Source organism: Perissodus microlepis, chromosome 17 (genome assembly GCF_051167445.1).
Source record: "Perissodus microlepis isolate ML-2025 ecotype Zambia chromosome 17, ASM5116744v1, whole genome shotgun sequence".
Classification (NCBI taxonomy): Eukaryota; Metazoa; Chordata; class Actinopteri; order Cichliformes; family Cichlidae; genus Perissodus; species Perissodus microlepis.
In genome coordinates, this window is record NC_140477.1 from 30,873,298 (window position 1) to 30,894,536 (window position 21,239).

General features: G+C 42.1%; 1 protein-coding gene across 2 annotated transcripts in view; it reads left to right on the forward strand.

Annotated features, from left to right (window-relative positions):
* LOC146369891 (glypican-1-like) overlaps window positions 1-21,239 on the forward strand; it is a 45,630-nt gene that overhangs the window by 14,049 nt on the left and 10,342 nt on the right. Inside the window, exons 1-4 of one of the 2 annotated variants that reach the window (XM_084909575.1) lie at window positions 13,822-13,918; window positions 18,923-19,081; window positions 20,559-20,776; window positions 21,023-21,196. In XM_084909575.1, the coding sequence (XP_084765701.1) occupies window positions 18,937-19,081; window positions 20,559-20,776; window positions 21,023-21,196 (537 nt within the window). In that variant the 5' untranslated portion in view covers window positions 13,822-13,918; window positions 18,923-18,936. Of the gene's footprint in view, window positions 1-13,821; window positions 13,919-18,922; window positions 19,082-20,558; window positions 20,777-21,022; window positions 21,197-21,239 lie in introns of those variants that run through there. The other variant, XM_084909574.1, reaches the window with a different exon arrangement.

Here is a 21,239-nt window from a genome sequence, read left to right on the forward strand (position 1 = left end):
ACATTTTGAAATGTACCTCGTTTTGTGTAGCAGCTCCGGCGCAACACTTTAGAGCCTTGCCCATGGGCACTGTGGGAGACATAATGATGAATTTCTGTGAGTAAACTACTGAGCAGAAGATGTGCTGCCAGTGAAATTTAAACAGATGCTTTGCATTTTTCCAATTTTTCACTTAAACGCTATCAGTGACTGAAAGTGCAAAGAGATTTTTAAATGTTGACTGCATGACGTCTCCTGTTCTGGACTCTGTAGAAAGCATGTTGGAGACATTTTTCTTTCAGAAGTTCTCTTATTTAAGAAAAGGAACAACACATTTTGATAAATGGGCTGGTTGTTACATAGTGCTTTTCTACTCAGTGCACTTTGTTAACCTAATATTCACACACTCAGCTTCCGTGAGGGGTGACTAAGGGTTCAGTATCTTGTCCAAGGGGATACTTGGACATTGCAGGTTGGAGGAGCCAGGGATCAAACCACCGACCTTCTGATCAGCAGATGAATCACTCAACATCCTGAGTCATAAGTTTTGTAGGTTGAAACAGACAACTATAACTTGCACGGTTAATGAACACAACAGTCCAATCGCACTCTTGTGGTCCTGAACAGGTGCCTCTGTGAACAGCTATCAATCATGATGACTGGCAGACTTTTCATAGCAAGAAGCTAATGAAAACAAACTGAACAAACATCAGTGTGATAAGGAGCCCTTAATAAGTCAGAGACCATATTGAGGGGAGCAGTTTATTTGACACGCTACCCCTCACGCTAACCCCCAACCCCATACTCACCGGATGAACTATTCGAAATGGTGCATATTTAACAGGAGCTTGTTGACGACACTGAGTGCAGATGGGGTTTATTGCTTTATTTGAACATCCGACTCCTGTGATGTGAAAGTGCAAAACCGATCGGGGGGTCGTCACACTCAGTCAGCTTCTCCCTCATTTCGAGGCATGACCCGGAAACGACCGACCTAATGTTGGCCCAACCGCAGGGATTTGATGTTCCCTGCTGAGAAATGACAGTGACGCTGGAATCAGCCTCTATTGTGCCCTTATTAACCAGCTTCCACACTTGCGCGCACGCAAACATGCACAATAATATATTGCCACCTCTTTCACTACCTTCCCATCATCACCGCTGCCGCCGCCAACGCCGTGCTGTTGGATTAGGGGCTGATGCCTAATCTCCTGCTAATCCTGGCCTGTTAATCTGTGTGTTAGCAGTTCTTAGCTCACAGCATGATTTCTGAAGCGCTGACCTAACCACTGAGGGAATAACACACACATACTTACTGAGTCATTGCATATTTGTTTCTGGATTTTTCTGAATCTTGCCCTTCTCGACGTCTTTACATTCCGAGAAACTCTCATTACAGCTCGGGATACCTAAGTGTCCTTTTGGTTTGTTTCAGTGAAACAGAGCTCCTGTTTACAGTCAGTTGTTAACACCCCCCCTTCGAGTTGCTGCAGTAGCTGAAGTGATCTTTGCCTCCCCAGAATTATCCTCATACTTGCACAAATGTGCACACTCACATGGAAAGATGCTGACTCTGTGCATCGTGGCACACACCATTTGGCACGTGCTGGGATTTTTTCACAGACTGGGTGAAGGGGAGAAAAGTGGTAGTTAGCTTAAGAGCCTTTAACTACTCCAAGAAATGACATAGAATTATGGCATTATGCAGCAGTGCTGGTGCCATGTGAACACACACATTGACACACACACATGCTGAGCAGCAGCACACCGAGCTGGATATTTTAAGTTCACTAGCTGTACAAAATAAGAAAAGGCTTTCCCACCCCTGCACCACCCTCTCTTTTTTTCTGACTCTGTTTAGCTGTTTTTCTTTTGTCTTTTTTTAAAACCCTCCTTTTCATTTTCATTTAAATGAAAGCACATTGTCAGAGCATATTAGCATTCATCTTTCCCTAAACATGTCTATCTATTGAAGATAATAAATATGGAGTTTATTTACCTGCGGCAAATAAAACTTCTTCTTCTTCTTCTTGTGTCTTTTTCTTCTTCCTTTCCTTCATTTTCTTTTTTTTTCTTGTTCTCTTCTTCTTTTGACTGCTTATAGCGTAGTAGGCAGAAAAGAAGAACAATGACTGTAAGTGCTGACACTTTATGCTAATGTAACTTGCCTGCAGATCTGACATTATTTCATTTTTAGACACCGGATGAAACTGTCCGTCCACCACTTTGATTCAGATTCAAGTAATATCTCCATAGCGATCAGAGGGTTGTCATGAAAATTGATACAGACATTTATGCATCCCCAAGCTTGAATACTAACAGTATCTCCTCAACCATGTCTCTATCAAGTTTCCATCAAGTGAGAAGGTTGGGCTTGGATTTTAATATTAATTAAAATTGATCGGCTTCAGCAGGACGGTGTATTTACTGCTAATTAGCACTATGTTACATGAAAAACTAAGGTAATCGATTTTACTATGGATTACATAGCATCAAGATGTTAACTCTCCGGTGTTAACAACACTCTCCGGGATCTGATCTTCCAAGATCTTCTTGTCCCTCTCTGAGGACAGAGACCCTGAACGTGGGTCAGAACATGGTTCTTGTTCTGGTGCTGCAGTGAGTTTTTGCACATCCTTTTTCTTGGTGACTTGTCTCCTTTTACTGAAGAGGTTGCAGATGGAATTGTGGCTGATTAAGTAGCCAAATTCCAGCATTTCCAGTAAACCATTAAAGTGTGTTGAAGCACTTCTAATCCTTGTTCAGCTGCTGAAAGTAAACCAGCTGTACACCAAGACCCCAAGGCAGTACAGTGTTAGCGTTGTCTCCTCACAGCAAGAGCATCTGTGTGGAGTTTGCATGTTCTCCCTGCGCCTGCATGGGTTCAAAAGTCCAAAGGCATGCTTGTTAGGTTAATCAATGATACTTTAATTGTAGCTGTGACAATGAGAGTGGTTTTGTGTCTCTCTCCTTGGAATAGACTGGTGACCTGTTCAGGGTGTTCCCCACCTTTCACCCTATGACAGCTTAGATAGACTGTCGCTCCTCGTGACCCGGAATTGAATGAGTTCTTAAAAATGTACATTTTTCTTCTAAAGTTTCTGTTTTGTATGTAACATTTCAAAAATGGTGACCTATCACTTTGTTCTGTGTTGCTTATTTAATCTCATTCACATTAATTCAGTCTCCTGCCAGTTCGGCCCAGAGACTGGTCTGTGACATCTAGAACCATGGGAAAATGTGCATTCCCCGACTGGTTGGCGAATAGTGTAAATGGTGATTGCATCACAACTCTCAAGCAATGTGCACATGATGTCACGTGTTATATCTCTACAGTAGCCACTTGTGGCACGAATGACGGACCCTACCACATACTTGCACTTTCCAGCGCACTTCTTTATTCGCTTGCTGTATACTCCAACACACTCGACAGCTACACACACAACAACAACAACAACAACCCCCTCAGGTCCCAGCACGTTTAATACAGGGGAGACATCATGAGCCGATGGAGCTCCGGTGTGTCAGCCTCCCCTGCAGCCACACCACGAACCACGCCCTGCCACACCACTGTAAAGCTAGCCATTAGTTTTGAGGCTGTTAAGCCTCGTCCGTTAGCTGTGTTGGTTAGCATCACTGCACTACTGAATAGAATGCTAATGAGAAACTGAACAGCAACAGAGTGTACAACAGGACTTGTATTATACATCACTTCAATTCTTTTGCAGTAAAAATAGTGGCTCCAGTTGCTATTTGGAGCAGATCTTCCAACTGGTGAAGTATCTTCCCACTCTAATCAATGGTAAACACCATACTGTGTTATGCATCCGCAAGCGTCAGGAAAAACAACATCCACCTCTCTTTCACTTTGAACTGGTAATTGGTAATTTTGTAACTAAGTGTCTATCAGTTATGACGTTAAATCACAAAATCACAGAGAGAAGCTGTATCAGACTCTTAAAATGAGATTACAGCCACATAATTTACTCTTTTCCTCCTCTCTCTCGGTGTCTGCTTCTGCCTCCGTCGATGGTTTCTCAGTCCTCCCGTTCCTCCTTTCATTTCCATTTTATTGCCTCGCCACTCCTCTACTTCTCTCTCCTCTTCCATCATTACAGCTCGTGGTTCTCTCCTGCTCTGCCCTCCTTTGGCTTTTCACTGGATAGTAAAAAGGTAAAAGCGTACTTTGGGAGGAAGGCCATGTGGGACGTTAAATCACATACAGGTGCCCTTAAATGGTGAAGGGACTGTGACGGAAACACACACATGCACACATGCGTACACACACACACAGATGTACCATCAGCCCCTCATTTAGGTAGCAGTAATTTGGCTCAGTAAGTGACAGGGTTATTGTAAGACGCTCATTAAGAAAGGGAAGCAGCGAGTAAACGTCTGACTCAAGGGAATAAATTCAAACCACTGTGCCACTTTTACTGCTCAGCAATAAGCTGCTTTGATGTGGTGTGTGATGTCAGGGCTGGGGCAGACTCGGGGCATGTGAGAGTGTGTATATGTTAAAAATGCTGCTTCTTATACAGCTGATTTCACACTTTATTTGTAAAGTGATCTAAAGAAAATGCGAATATATTTCTTTTTTTTTTTTGCCCTGCTTATTTGTGAGCACTGTACCATGCGCACGTGTCTGTTGTTAAGCATCCAGAGGTCAGAGGTCACATTAGTTACAACGTGATAGGCTGTTACTGCACTAACTCAGCGCGAGGTCATTTCCCATAACTAACTTTCATCTCAGCAGGAGACACGGAAGAAAGGACGGAAGGAGCGATGCAAGAATGAAAGGAAGGAGGCAGTGACAGAGTGAAATTGAGAGATGGAGAAACAGATTTAAGGAGAAGAGTTAAAAGGGAGGCAGGATGAAGTGAAAGACTGTTAGGAAAGTTAGAAGGAGTGAGGAGAGTCAGATGCCGGCACAAGGTCAGGAAATTGTTGCTTAATGAAGTGACAAAAAACTGGCGATTTGGAGGTGGTCTGATTTCCCAAAGCTGTGTCAGACAAGGAGAGTTTTGCTTAGAATTAAACTGAAGCTGATATTTATCATTATGAAAAATGGCTTTGCTATAAATAGTTTCTCATTAATATTGCCCCATGTTTATGTTATGTCACCCGACTCGGTTGCTAGATCCATTCAGCTAAGCATCTGCATGCAGGGTGATGCTGCCTCTAGTCTCACTGTGTAGACAAATACTGTAACACTGAAACAAGATGAAGCAGGTCCTAATGTGAGACAGTTATTTTAGCAAGTTAATATGCACTGACATACAGAGGTACAACTTTAAAGCCGGCTGCTGGCAGATAAATGAAGAGAAGCTGTATAGGGAGTGGGATTGTTTCAGCTAGTGCGCCTTTTCATGGTTTGTACAGTTGCTGCAACAGGGAGGTGGAAAAGTTGTCAGTCTGCTTGTTGCTGTCTTGTTATGATAGAAATAATGAGAGAGTCTGTGCCAGCATTCATTCGTTCCTGAGAACACACACTGCATGAGAAGATGACTCACTGATAGGATGAGGTTATTTTTTGTTGTTCTTGGACTTATCTGAACCTGTTGAAATATTTGTATAATTACTATCCCCATTAACTCATAAGGGTTGTCAAATGTTGTTATTACTACTTTGGAATATTGATAGTTTAATGGGTTGCAGTTCATTAAGTGTTGTGCAACCATACGCACACTGCACAAAGGTCTTGAGATATCCTTTATTTCTTTACGTTTTGCTAGGAAACTGGAAAATAGCTGCAGCGATTTACTGAAGCATGCAAACATAGATAGAAATGCAGGTTATAAGGCAAATGCATTGTATAATTCTTACATGCTTGAAAGTCATTATTTGGGAACACCACCTGACTTCTGCCAATCTTCAGGAGCAGTTCTCCAGGTTTCTAGCACGACATTTAAAGCTATTCCTTGGATGTTGGAGGAGGCCTCTAGAGGAGGCCAGTCCAAACTAAAAATGAGAGCATCAAAACTGCAGATGGTTTAAAGTTGAGCCAAGAAATTTATGCCGGTTTACAAGTTTGAGTTCATGTCTTTTTAAGGATAGAAGCAATCATAACAAAACCTGCCTCTTATAGACATCCGACAAGCCTCCCTGGTGAGCAAGCACTTGGCTACAAGTGGGAGAAAAAGCTTGCTTTTTATTAGAAGGAAATCCCAGACAGAACCAGACTCAGCATGGGCCACAGCTGCCTAGACTGGTTGAGGTGAGAGGAGAGCAGAGATATGAAGTGTGAGCACTGAGAAACAAGAAAACAAACACTGAGCAGACTGGTGGGGCTCCTGAGCCAAACGTGTGCAGTGCTGTTTGTACTTTGTCTGATCATCAAACTTCTTCTTTTTAGACACATTTTACAAAAGAAATTGCAAACTGATTTATCAAGAACGGCTACTTTCAGACTTATTGTTTTGTTTTTGTTTTGAACAGGCAGCTGTGATGCACCACCCTGGGAGCGCTGTCATATTTTACTCCTTCAGCAGCTAAAACAGTCTAACGTATAGCCTCACATCTGGAAACTAGTCATCTGAGATACTTTAGTTATGGTTTATAGTGTGCTGATTCAGCTCGAGCGCATTCTGCCCGACCTCGGAGAAATATTATTGTGCAGTGTTGGTGCAGGTTACGTGATGGAGTACGTTTGCTGTGGCCGAGGGCGTAATTAGATTTACACGTCTCATTTAACCTGCTAGATGCCTCCACGGTCTCGGATATTGGAAGCATCTCATGAGTTTTTCAAGTAAAGCAAAATGGATATTGTAATTGTCATGGTGCAAAAAAAAAAAAAAAAGGTATTTTAATTAGGTAAAATTAAAGAAAGTGCACACTAAACAACTTTTAACCAGCTCAGCAAAGTTCATTTAGGTGCTTAATTATGATTAAAGATACAATTACAGAGTCGGTTTAGGGCTGTTTGGGTTTTTTGCCTTGGTTCATAACACCTGGGAAAGGTTTTTTGCAGTGTGATGTTTTCACAGAAATGCTATAATAGCTTTGTAGGCAGTGGTGTGTGTGTGTGTTTGTGTGTGTGTGTGTGTGTGTGTGTGAGTGCTAGAAAGACACAAGATTATCCTGTATGTATGTTCCATTTAGAGTAACCTACAACCTCAGGGTATTATGTCTTTATGAGTAACATCAAATGTCTCCCACCTTTGTCTGTGCGCGTGTGTGTGTATGTGTGTGTGTACTTGCATGGTTTAGATTAATAAAGGCTTATAATCTACATCTAATTTTAATAACTGGTGCGTGTATTTATGAAATGCATTAACCTGATCTTCTTAATCGTGTGTCTGGTGACCTTGATCCACCTAATGATGGCCTCAAGGGGACAAGAGCGGGTTTGTGTGTGCGCATGCATGTGTGGGCGCCTGTGTGTTTGCACGGTATGTTTGTAACAGTTTTCCTGGACATTGCTAGATTTTTGTGGTCCATGTGATTATTACTTGTTCTGATGAAGTTTTCTGAGCTTTGATGTTCATCTTAAGCGTAATGTGTGTATTCTTATTGTTAGCATTGTGCTAAGCAAGTGTATTTGTGGGTATATGGGAGTCAGATTGGTTCCTTATTTTGGCCAGGCCAGTGTTTTTTAATATTAAGAGACTTACATTGCCTGGTTTATTTACAAATTACAAAATTCACTTGGAAAAGCTTTTTTTAAAGGTGAATAAAGGTCCTATAACTTCCTTTTTTCCTGTATTTATGTAATTGTGGTTTTCATTGCAGCACAGTCCAAAAACGTATTATTATTTTATTAAGCTCATAATGGAGAACACAGTGCACATAATGGAGAACAATGATTAGGCTGGAATGAGTTTAAAAAATCTTAGCCAAGCGTAAAGTCTTGGGGAAAACAGCCCTCCAGCCACTTTAAGCACACATCTCATGTATTCAGTATAAAGAATGGTGTCAAGCTTTTAGAAATAGCCTGTTTTGTTTTATTTTTTCTCTTTTGACCGTGGCTGTGTTTGTTTGTTTTTCTAAACACGTATCTGTAGTAACATTCATGTCATCACATTGATTTCCGTGTTGAAGCCCATGTTGATCTTATTGAGTCTAAGTGAACATTGTATATGGAAGCTTATTTAAAGAATGCCAGACAAACCTAAGTCAAACTCCGACCGATGGTGATAGATACACAAAAGGACAAAAATAGACAAAAAGCATCCTCCAGGGGGTAAAGCGGTAAAACAACAAGAACATCGTCACAGACAGACACCCACACCAGCTCTTGGTGACTCTTTTAGTTATTGAGGGATGCCTAGCAAGGTCATCCATTCTGTAGATTTCCACTCTGTAGTCTGCCTTGTCATGTGTTCTGAAAATCCGGTTTTTTCGAGTTTTCCCCTCAGCAGGTCACTCTGACCTGCAGATTCATGCATCAGCTTTACAGCCGGCCTGAGTGCCATCTATCAGCCTGCATCAGCCCAGATCCCTCATGCATCAGGCCCAGGTGCCGTCGGTCTCCCACTATGCACAAAGAAAAACTTTTGGACATGGAAGAGACCTTTGACGATAACACAGCACGCAGCATATACACATATTCAGCTTAGGTGGATACTCAAACCTTATTATATTGTTCGTTCGTGCTCAAATAACAATACTGTATGTTTGTACTCCAAGAATATATGTGGTATTATATAAAGTTTAAAACAAAGTATCTTCTAGGGTGAATCTATGTAATATTCTCATGTATTAAACACTCCAGTGTCAATTACTACCTGGTGTTGTACTTTGGTGTACTTTGAGTAACATAACTTGAAATTTCAAGTTATTAGGTCACAATTTTAACCTATTAACACGAAGATTACAGAATGAAAAGAAACATTCAGTGATGCAAGCAGGGTTATATGAAGCTTGGTTAGCATAGTTTGAATTAACCGATGGATGCAGCTACCGTGACGTCACAGATCAATTTCCGAAGTGTATTTTTACCATTTTGAAGCCTTGAGAGGAGAGTGGAAATCAGGTATTTGTTTGTGAAAACACATGCTGTTGGCTGCAGCACTGAGGCACAACTTTTACTTTGAAGGCAAACAATTTCTTTTCCGGCTCCTCGTCACGGTTTCACCACTCGCCATTTAAACCGTGGCAATATCCTATCCTGTTTTAGCAGTCCTTTTTCCTTTTGACTCCCAACAACCACTCTTCTCTTGAGACTAGTGGTTGCCGAATGGTTGTAGACAGGTCTCCTGAGTGCCAGAGGCTTTATTCACTTGACCCTGCATTTCCACCGTGGTTGTCACACATAAAAATGGCAGACGAGCTAACGTCAGATTTCTGAAAAACCTCATTAGATTTACTGCACTTCCGTCTTGGCTTTGCCTAACTTGTATACTTTCATTGGGGGAGCCAGCCTCGAGTGGCTTCTCAAACAACTGCTGGTTTTGGTACGTTCACCTTTTCAGTTTCCGCTTTTGAACTCTTTCCCATAAAGGTCGCTAACAAGTATGTTTGATGAAATGTCAAACATTAATAGACTTTGATTAAAAATACAGTTGTTTCTGATGATGATTGTAGTCACAGAGTCTTAGTAGAAAATCAAGTCTGATTGGGACTTTACTTTGAATAGAGGCAATTTATCACAGTAGATCTAAGATAAGTGGTGATCGGGTCAATTTAAAGCAGTCCACTTGAGCTCTAATTAGCTACTTCAGTTGAAAGCTCATCAAATATTCTGTAGCAGCGGGAAAATATATATAACGACTTTTTCAAACCACGTACATTCCCCAGTAAGATTTGATTTAAAATCAGTAAAAGATTGGTTTCTGCACCATGCAGGAGATGATAAACACCTTATGGAGCAAAATAAATAAACAAATAAAAATCTTCCCATGAACATAAAAATGTATTTTACCGCAGGGCAAATACCAATTACGTTACTATACCCAGAGGCTGAACCGATATGTTTTGCTGTGTCTGATACAAACCAGCAGCATGCCACCAGAACACTGACAGCGCAGCATTCGAGGGAGATTAATTAATGTGTACTTAAGTGTCAAACTGAGATAAACAGACAGCTGCTGTCAAGTATTTAAATAAACTGCTGCTTCAACAATTTGTCTTTGATTAAATGTGAGTGCTGCCAAAGTAGGAATGGTGGCTTGTCTTATTCAAAGTTTGCTTGTATTGAAGTTTAATTTGAGTTTCAGTTTACTCAAAAGAGGACTGAGCATAGTCTCACTTTACAGCCAGTCCTCTGCCCCGTGTCACCCCCATAATCATAACACCCTTCCTGTTGCAGACTGGGCTTGAGTTGGGCCTTTTATCCCTGCCTGGATGACTCTCTGTTTGCCCGCAGAGCGATGCAGGTAATCTGTGCTGAGGTTTGCTCGCTTGTCGAGACGAGCTCAGGTATGTCGGGGCTATCCCAAGGAATTCAGGGGGTGGGGAGATGAAACAGCGAGGGTGTGATGCAGAGAAGAAAGTCACAGGCGTATGTTTTTGATGGGAAAAGGAAATGAATGTGGTCTCTTTGGCGACCAGTGTAAGCTGTCTGAAGGCAAAACTAAAAAGAAGGTTTGAATTAAATGGATTCACTAATGATGAAGTGCAAAATACCCTGCAGCACAACCAGGTTCTATAATGCAGCACTTAGCTCCAGGAGGGCTGTGGGAGTCTGTGATCTCTACTTGGCATTAAAGGAATTTTTCCTCATAAATATCACATCATACATTTCCACATAATCAATACCAAAGAATTTACCTCCTCGGGATTCACGCCAAGCTCATGAGGTGAAAAACGTGTTCCTCCAATAAAAAACAGGATAATCTGTATTTAAATGGATTTTGCTTTCATTGCATTCTTTGATCCTTGATCGCCAACTTTACCCAAACCATACTCTACTTACACGTGGAGATTATTGAAAACAAGTTGATTTTTCAACAAACTTTTATATCGATGCGGTCAGCCAGTATACTGGCCAAGTCTAAAAAATAATTCATGTTGATCACAAATACCAGTGCCCACATCCAACAGGCAAACTACAGAAAGATGTTCAGTTTGTGCACAACGTCAAGTTGCCGCAGTAACTCATTCACCGCCGATCAGATCTCCTGCAGTGTCGCATGTGTTTAGCCAACACTTATGTAGTAATTTTCAGGGGGATGCAGTCTGGTTTTTTTTTTTTTAAGATTGTTGGCAATGGCTTTGGATCATGCATGCACCTGAGAAACCACCCATCTGGAGTGTTCATCACCACGAGCAGCTGATAAATATTAACAGGGATAGTGCCATGGTAAAGACTGCGGCGGCATGTTTTCACAGGGTTCAGCTCAGCTGCCTTTTACGTCACAGCTGCTCTTTTGAAAACTTTAAATGAATTAAAAACACCAAACAAGCGGGTAGTGCTCTGCACGTGTATAACTTAGTGCGTGTGTGTGTGTGATTCTGCGGTCTTGTACAGTAATTATTCTGCTTTTTTTTTGATGACCAGTTTCCATTTTAGACGTTAATAGTAAAAACAGGTTTTGCTGCTGTTGTTGTTTTTCCATCCTTGGCATCTTTGAAGGTTAAAGCTTGGGTTTACTTAGCTTAAGTAATAGTTTCTCACTGCTTCCTAGGTGACTCATCTGTTTTGAATACATAACCAAGGGCAGTGGTGAACTTGTATATTATACAACAAAATCAGAAACCTCACTGAGTTTGCCTCCTTCGAGTCCTATTCTCTCCCCTGTGCACGTTTGATCTCCTCTAATGTGCTCCTTTAACTTGATCTTCATTTTGAGGATACCTTTTGTATATATGGTACATATCTGACCAGTTCAGTGCACCTAGTGGCACCAAGCACTGTTCTGGTTGTTGTCCTTGACTTTTTAGTAGAATTTCACTCCGGGGATGAGTTTATGGTGCGAAACCCAAAAATAACAAGTGTAGTTCTGTTTATGCTCCATACCTGGCACCGTTGGGCTTGGAACTGTTGGAAACTGCTGGAAACTGCTCAGTCACAGCTGGTTATTGCTGCTGAAACCCTACACTAGACATAAGAAAGTCTGTTTGACGAAACCCATTATGAGTGTAATAATAATAATAATAATAATAATAATACATTTTATTTATGAGCGCCTTTTAAGTCACCCAAGGACACTTTACAATAGGATAAAACACATAGTAAAACAATGGCAAAATAAGAACAATAAAACAAAAGCACAAGATAAAATTAACAAACGGTGGATTCACAGTGAATATGCAGATTTGAACAGATGAGTTTTGAGTTGGGATTTAAACTGGGGGAGAGAACCAGTGTTTCTTATTTCTGGGGGCAGAGAGTTCCACAGCCTGGGAGCAGAGCAGCTGAAAGCTCTGCTTCCCATCGTGGTGAGGCGGAAGGAAGGTACAGCAAGCTGGATAGAAGAAGAAGATCGAAGTGAACAGGCAGAACAGGTAGTGGTTAACAGGTCAGAAAGGTAAGGAGGAGCGAGGTTATGAATGGCCTTGAAGGTGAGCAGAAGAAGTTTGAATATTATCTGGAATTTCACAGGGAGCCAGTGAAGTTCCTGAAGAACAGGGGTGATGTGCTGGTAGAAGGGGGTTCTGGTGATAATGCGAGCAGCAGAGTTCTGAACCAGTTGAAGCTTATGGAGGGATTTTTGGGGGAGACCATGCAAAAGAGAATTGCTGTGGACAAGAATGGACGTAGACTGGGTGGAAAGAGAAGGAAGGCTGAGCTCAGATCTAAAAGGACGAGAATGGTGAGAAGACCAGAGTCAGCTCCGATTAGAAGATCGTTAGTGACTTTAAGTAAACCAGATTGAAATCTCTCGTAGATATTATTATTAACCAGGTGTAAATGAAATTGAGCTGCAGTATTTTAGAAATGAAGGGTAGATTGGAAATCGGACGGAGGTTGTTAAAATTGTTAGGATCTAAAGCAGGGTGATCTCATATAGACGACCGGGGATAAAGCTAAGCCAGAAGGAGAGATCAGGCAAAGTATTTATTTGTATAAAGAGGTTCCTGGAAATCTATTTTAGTAGAACCCTGTGAAAAAAAGAGAAGAATACTGGCATCTACCCTAGTGTGCAAATGCACTGGTTGACATGCCAGCGCATGAGACCAGAGACGCTCCGCAAAGATGGGTTGAGTCCGAAGCAAACTTCATTTGAGGCAAAAATATTTCAGGAAGCTGCAGGTTTTAGGGATAAAAGTTAGGAAGTTTAAGACGTAGCTCAGAACAAAGGATTCACTTGTTAAACTCTGACTGCAACCCCCACCCCCCACACACCTATGACATGATAATTGAAGGGCTCACATGTTTTATAACCTTCTAAAGCCATCAATACAACACATCTCGCTGCATACTTTAGCAATTCAGGACATTTTTGCCTTTATACCTGATTGAATACCACAAATGTGGCCAATTCAAACAAAACCCAGCCTCTGTATCTAGGGTTGGGTAGCTGTTAACCTTGAGGCATGAAGCATTTTAAACAGTTGGGTGTGGAGTTAAAAAAAAAGAACGTAGATCACATTTAAACCATTAAGGAATAGCAGCACCTTACAAAACCACAGCAGGGAAATTATGAACATAGCTGGTATTAACGTGCATACCCTTCATACCAGGTATCAGAAGACCTCTCATTATGTGGCCACGTGTGATTGGATGCACACCACAGACACACACACACACACACACACACACACACACACACACACGCAAAGTTGTTTAGTCATTTCTGTTTGCAAATGTCCAGCACAGGACCAGTTTGGCAAAGCCATTTCTTCCCTAGTAAATTCCTGGATTTTCTCATCCATAGACTTTACTTGGTTGCGGCATCCATGTATATTAACAGACCTTTAAGTATATTTCATCGGTCTCAAAGATGACTCTATCCGCAGGTATCAGAGGATCTTCACTGACCATATAGCCCAGGCTCTTCCCATCTCATGCTTTCCTTCCACGGGCTTCTACTAATCTCGTGTTGGAGTTGAACAAGTATGTACACCTCCATTCATGTCGCATACATAAGTGTGTGCAGTAGACCCCTGGACACATGTAACAGGCATACAAAGTCCTAAAAGAACGAGGCCCTTTCCAGCGTCCAAATGTTCCTTAAGCAAAGGAACGTCACCTCATTGTCACCACATTGTCGGTGTATTTACGCTAACACTTAGAGCTCTCCTCCTGTAATTGAGTCACATGACTCTTGTTAACACTAGGTGTCATGAACGGGGCCAAAGAATCATGGAAAAGTAACACATATATATACACAAATATATATGTGTTATATATGCTTTTCTTATCTGAAAGAGGCCTTGGGCACTAGGAGATGGATTATGTCAGTGAGGGTTCCCGTAAGTCTAGTGCAAAATGTGTGTTTACCCCTAAGGAAGCTAACTTAACTAAATATATGCTGTAGCTCGAGGGCAAAAAACAGTGTGAGCAACCAGATTTCTCCTCTCCTCTCCCCTGCTCCACTTTACTCCGGGGCACTTAAAAGTTGTGTCTCGCTTAAAAGGAGTTTCTGCCATTTTGACAATCTCACTCTGCCTCTGTGTGCAGATGAATGCCCAATGCCTCTCCATTTCCCATCACGAAACCCTCGAGCAAGCCGCTTAATCCCAGATAACCTGCACTTTGATGGACCCTCTGCTTTTTTTTCCCGGCTCTTTAAATGCACTTTCATGTGTGGGCGAGCGTGTTTGTAAGCTTGCTTTTTGTACACATGTGTTAGTGTATAACCGCTACACTCACTTCTGTCTATCCAAATAAATAAAGTTTTTATAGCAGGATCCCGGTTGCTTCCATTACCCAGAAACCCAGGAATGCAGTAAGAGCGTATGTGTTTGTAGTAAAAAAAAAACAAAAACGCCCCCGTGTCTTCACGGTCGGTAAGCAAACCGACAGCGAAATGCTAACATTATCTGCTGTGCACGCGCACTCGAAGATGGCATCAGGGTGTAGTTTTCAGAGCCCATATGACGACTTTCTGTCTTATTTTTATCTTAAGTTTTAGGTTGGATTGACACCAAATACTAAACCATAAATTTTGTCATAAATAAATAGCCCAAGTTTGTGCTTTTTCTGTCCAGTAGTGAGAATGAAATATGTATGGGAATGGGAAATGATCTCCAAAATCTACTCTGTGGCGGAAAACAAGTGCAAGAAGAAAAAAGAAAAGTGCCTCTGGTCTTCTACTTCATTACTTTGCCCAAATGTTTGTGCAAATCCAAAAGTGCAAGCACTGACTGAAGGAATGTTTTTAAAAAACGAATTTTTAATTTTTAATAAATTTTCAATCGCACACTTAAGATTTTCATATTGAATACAAAATCTCCAGTTGATAAAATAGCATTTAAAAGTTAAAATGCTGTTAAAATGGAATAAGCTATTTAGTAAAGGATTTATTTGTACTATCAAATGCTCGAAAAAGTAGCACCCATAAATGATATCTACCTGTCCAATCAGAGACAAATCTGCAGAGCTGTGTGGAAAATTGGCCAAACTGATCGTATAATATCAAAGTGTATATTTGACTAAATATGTGATTGAATGTTTGGAATAACTGGCAGTGAGGCTGTAATTACGGCGCACAAAGATGAGGATTCAGTGATTAACACCGGAAATCAGATTGAAAGGACTGTGGGCGTCGTGAAAATTCACAGCTTAAGTGTGAGGATGTGATTAGTGTTCTTTTTAAGAGCTTCTTCCAACGTGAGTTAATGATGAGGCTCGCCGCTCAGTGAAGAAGCAGGTGTGACTGGTAGATTTTTTTAAAAGCTCAGATGAGTGAAGCGTCTCATCTCAGACTGAGTGACCTACGCTTGACACTAAAGACAGAATGAAAGAGAATATCTCGGTGTTAGAGCTGATGGGCGTGTGACGGGTTTAACGCCGTGACTCTCTGTGCAAGGCAGCAAAACAAAGATTATGCCAAATATCAAAAGCAGGATGTGAGAAAAGAAGCAAGGTGATACAAAAGTCCTATTTCCTGCAATCCAGATGCCACCATTTATCTCGCTCTTGGTTATCGGTTAACACACACACACAGTCACACACACACACACACACACCACCCAGTGCCAATGAAAGATTCATGGAGCAGTGATGTTGAAGGCATCTCCCCTTCTGCTCCACTTACTGCAGTGGACAAATTCTGCCCACCAACCCACACACACACACAAACACGCGCGCACCCACACCAACAAACCTGTACACACACACCCGATTCCCGAAACTGTTAAGAAGGCAGAGAGCAGTGATGCACATAGCCTTGGGGTACTTACTCACCCTTAACCCTTCCAGACGTAGCCACACCCACACACACACACACACACACACACACACACACACACACACACACACACACACACACACACACACACACACAAATCCTAAAGGCAACCAGTCCATGCTGCAGACTGCTTTTGAGACTTTGTGAATGTTTATTTGTGTATGTGGGGAAAAGAATATTCAATTATTTCAGTTTCTGGGAATCCCCACGAGACCAGAGACAAAAAATAATAAAATGCTGAAGGCGATACATTTTCACATTTTGATTCTGCATTTCTGTGATGTTTGAATGTCATGATCAGGATTTAGTTACTGGCTAGAGGTTATGAGTAGTCTCCAGACTTGCAGCTTTTGTTTCAGAGTTTGTGTTGCACTGGTGAACCATGTGTTGTGTAAGCTGAAAAAAAAAACGACTGCAGCAATACATGAATAATATATACAGACAACGACCGAATTATTCGCTTTAAAAGGAATGAAAATGTCATTCTTTTAAAAATATTTCCCAAAAGTTTTCAAAAAGAGCAAGGAATTTTTAACACAGCTTTTCCAAACATCCTAGTTTTATTCTGGATGCTCAAATTATTTTACTTTGCAGACAGAAACCAAAGTATTTCAGAAAAAAATAAAATACCAGGGTCAAAGCATAGCTGGATAACAGCCTGGAGTCGGTGGTTGTAGTTTTCAATAAGTCTCACACACATCTCCTGAGAAATCCCAGCCCGGTTTTCTTTGGCGAATCTGCCAAGCTCCTCCGGATTCGATGGTTTGTGGCATATACCTTGGTCTTCAGTTCGGCCCACAGATTTTCAGTGGAATTCAAGTCAGGGCCGGTACATCCCAGTCAATCAATGTTCACTTTGGTCTTCGGGAGGTAGTTCTTCTCCAGGAGCAACGCATGTTCTGTATCCTTGTCGCGTTGGAAGACAAAGCGATGACCCGGACCCAGTTTTTGCCAAAGAACGCGCTTCCAGTATGGATAACGTTTCCAGACTTCAGCCTGGCTTGAACGTGTCACTTTTGTGGGAGTTTTTCTTGGTCTCCAACCTCTCTTCTTCGCGACTTTCCCATCTTGGTTAAGTCATTCACTCGTGTCTTGGCAGTTGTTCTGGGGTCTTTAAACACGTCTCTCACTAGTTTTCTTTAGAGAGTCTTTGAACTCTTTTGCTTCCTTCCTCTGTCAGGCTTGTTCTGTGTTGTGTGTCTCTCTGAATGTCTTCATGATACTTCTGACTCCAGTTTTTACAACTTGGAATTGTTGTGATAGCTTTATCCATAAATATAACTATATCCGTCTTCTGCTTTGTGAGCATCAACAATTCTTTTTGTCTAGCCTAAATGGATTTCTTTTGCTTTTGGCATGATGATTTCTTAAGTGACAGCTCAAACTGTTGCTGAGGTTTTTGGAAGATAACCCTCAGTTTTAGCATTACAATGTAAAAGAATGCATCATGCACAGCAGTGGTTTCTGCTATGGCTAAATATTAAAAGGTCTATTTGGGCTGATAATATCGACCTTGGTAATTTTTGTTTCTGTTAAATAAATAATATTGTTTGCAAACAGAAATAATATGGATTCTAAAGAAAATGAATATGTTTAGGAATGCTAAATGCAATATGGGCTCCAACGAGGGACTTTCACAAAACGATTACAGACTTTAAATCAAGTTTACACACTTCCTCAAAAAGTGCAGACACACAAATATACAGTCCGAGGGGAAAGCAGGGCAAAAAAAGTCATTGTTGGTGCTATATATGAATCAGCTATACTGTATACACTGTAAATAGTGCTCATCTTGTCTGAATGCATAAAACGGTTCCAGCAGTGTCATAAATATTTTATGAGAAGCACCCAAATTCTTTACTCTGGCAAAAACATAGAAAGAGAGTGTCCTGCAGCCAAGTTGTAATTAAGTAGCCAAATATTAGCAGAGCACTACACACAAGGAACACACAGCAGATACAAGTTAATTTCGAAGTTTTCAAATACTACTGCAGCAGTAACTAAAGTGGTCCAACAGCATCTGCATACATGCCAAATCCTGCTAACCATGTGAGAACTGGGGGGTTGGCATGTGTCGAATAAATAGAAACAAAACATGTTTGTAATACGTTAAGATGTCTGAGATGAGATGAAAGATTTCTGTTGTCTCATTCTGCATCTTATCGGCACCACTACGTAGAGATTAGCCTCATTGTAATTGTAACATCTTGATGTTTGGCAGTTATTAATGTTTTAATCTTTCTGAGGAGGTTAGCAAGTAGATGTGGAAATACCTGCCAATTACAAAGCAAAGCTACAGCTGATTGGAGCGTGAATTATTTTGCACGCATTAATTTAGCAGAATACAATTTTGTCCTCGTTGTAGCTCTAGATTTAGAGATATTACAACAGTAGACTCAAAGTGCACTCAAATGTTAACCTAAGATGGTGCTAGATGCAAATTCAGGGGGGGCCTCATACTGTCCAGCAGTAGCTGACATATTTCAATCTAAGATAAAGTGGTGAACTGACTGTTGCCATCCCGATGAGTGATAATAGAATCATTACAGCTCCCGTCTGCACCTCACTCTTCTTTAAGCCCGGTGTTCGTGGTTGTTCGGTATGGTGGAAAACGGACATGTTCGAAAGCTGACAAGTTCATTTATTAGATAATGTCAATTCAGTTAAGCCCAATTAATTAATTAGTGTCCCTCTCACTGCGTCAGGTGAACATCTGAGGATGTGTCCTCAGGGCCTGACTTGCTGTACCAGCGCAATGGAGGAGGACCTGGCCGGTTTGAGCACCAAAGAAACAGAGGGACTGATCAGAGAGGCCGGCAGGTCGCTGCAGGCTGTCTTCAATGGTCTCCACAGGAGCTTTGACAGTAAGTACGGTGTATGTGTGTGTGTGTGTGTGTGTGTTTGTGTGCGAGACACTCATTACTAGCTGAGCTCGATAGCCAAGCTTCAGAAGTGAGCCCAGAGCAGTGTGACATTAGTGTGTTGTGTATCTTTTTGTTTGTTACAAGCTCTGCCCGTGCACACCGCTCAATACTACAGCTGGAGAGGGTGGGTGTGTGTGTCACTGTACAAAAGTGTGCGTGTGTGCGTCAAGGGGACCCCTGACTGGGTGCTATAATGAGAGCGGAGTCAGGCAGAAACAATGAAACACGATAAGCTGATCCCCTCCTCTCAGGGGAGCCACACACACACACCCACAAACAGAGGGGTGTCCCCTGGGGCAATGGCTGGTTCAGCTAATGAGCAGTTGACCCACTGAGGAGCCGTGTCTGCAGATCACTGCACATCAGAGGAAGAGAGAGGGATGTAAGGGAGGAAGAAGACTGAGATCTGCCGCTGCTAACATCAGCGAAACAGACTAATGCAACCAGAGAGGAATGTGTCATTAGCGCTGAGAAGAAACAATGTTTCAGGATAAAAATAAGTAAAGAGAAAGACAAGTGAGAGCAGGAGGAGGAGGAGGAGGAGGAGGAGGAGAGGACAGTATTATTAGTCTGAAGGCAGCAGGCCACCTCGGTAGCAGTAACGTGGCCGTCCATCTGGATGTTGTTAGAGCAGACTGGCACTGGTCCATGGCCTTTGAAGCATGAGGGAAAAGCCCAGACCAGTATACTGCAGAGACAGCTCGCTGACTCCCTCGTTCTCTCCTGTTGGCCTCTCGCTCGCTTTGTATCCATCTGTCTGCAGAGATAAATTAAACCTAAATAAATCTTAAGTCAAATATTATAAACGAAATGTGCGTGTTGACTGGGCAGTGAAAATAGTTCATCTGCATCGTGGCTGTTTAACAGAAAGGCCGTTAAAACAAAAATGACAAATGACAACGTGTGAGGTGAAAAAAGTCGTTTATAGTAAGAAAGTCGCACTGAAAACTGACGCATTCCCCTCACCTCTCTAGAGTTTTACAGTCCACCTCGGTTGTTTTTAGAGTTACGGTTCACAGCCCCATTACGTTGGCCCTGTCTCAGCAATATAGTAACTAGCTTCCACATGCACAGCGTGGTAGGTGCTCTTTCATCAAAATCCACCTGATAAACTCACTGTAACACTTCCTGCTCAGCACCAGCCTGCAGATTTGGTATGATATCGGCCAGCTCTTGAATCTAGCTGCTAAAAAAAGCCACATGGATTACTCAGCTCAGATGAAACCAGACACAAATAAAAGGACATTTTTGGAGTGTCTAGAAACAGAAATCCAGATGATTGCTGTTGCTGTGTGTTTACTACACGTATAAATAGGTATTTGTTTGCTACACTTGATGTGTCGAGTATGTGCATGTAATTCGCCTTGTTGTGGAGCTCTGGTTAAGGTGAGGCTCTTCTTCTCCTTCCCTCCTCCAGTGTATTTCACTGAGCTGCACGGTCGCTCCGAGCGCTCCCTGCAGGAGGTGCTGTCTCCTCTCGGCCCGCTGTACTCCCAGAACAGCCGTCTGTACGGGGATCTCTACACAGACCTGCGTCAGTACTATCGGGGCTCTGCTCTCAACCTGGACGAGAACCTGTCCGAGTTCTGGTCCCGCCTGTTGGAGCGCACATTCAAAGCTTCTGCACCCACAGATGTGAGTAAAGACCAAGTATCCTTTTTTTCAGAGAGTGTAGGGAACTGACTCCGCTGAGAAAATAATGTTACAGCTAATTCCAGTTGGGTCCCCAAGTGTTGGCCAAACTGGAGATTCTTGATGTGGTTTGGGAATTCCTTTGCCTTTGCTCTTACTCTGGAAGATCTTGTATTGTTTCTAACAGCGTACCCAGCAACATATTTCATCCGCAGTGTGTCCACTTCCACTGTCACCTCTGTCTCACAGGTCAGCTTATCAGAGGACTACCTTGAGTGTGTTGCTAAGCAACAGGAGACGCTGCGGCCGTTTGGAGACGTCCCTCGAGACATGAAGGCGAAGGTGATCCGGGCGTTTGTCACAGCCAGGTCGTTTGTCCAGGGGCTGTTAGTCAGCGCAGATGTGGTCAGGAAGGTCTCACAGGTGAGCGTGCATGCTTGTAATACTCATTTAGGTGTTGGGATCC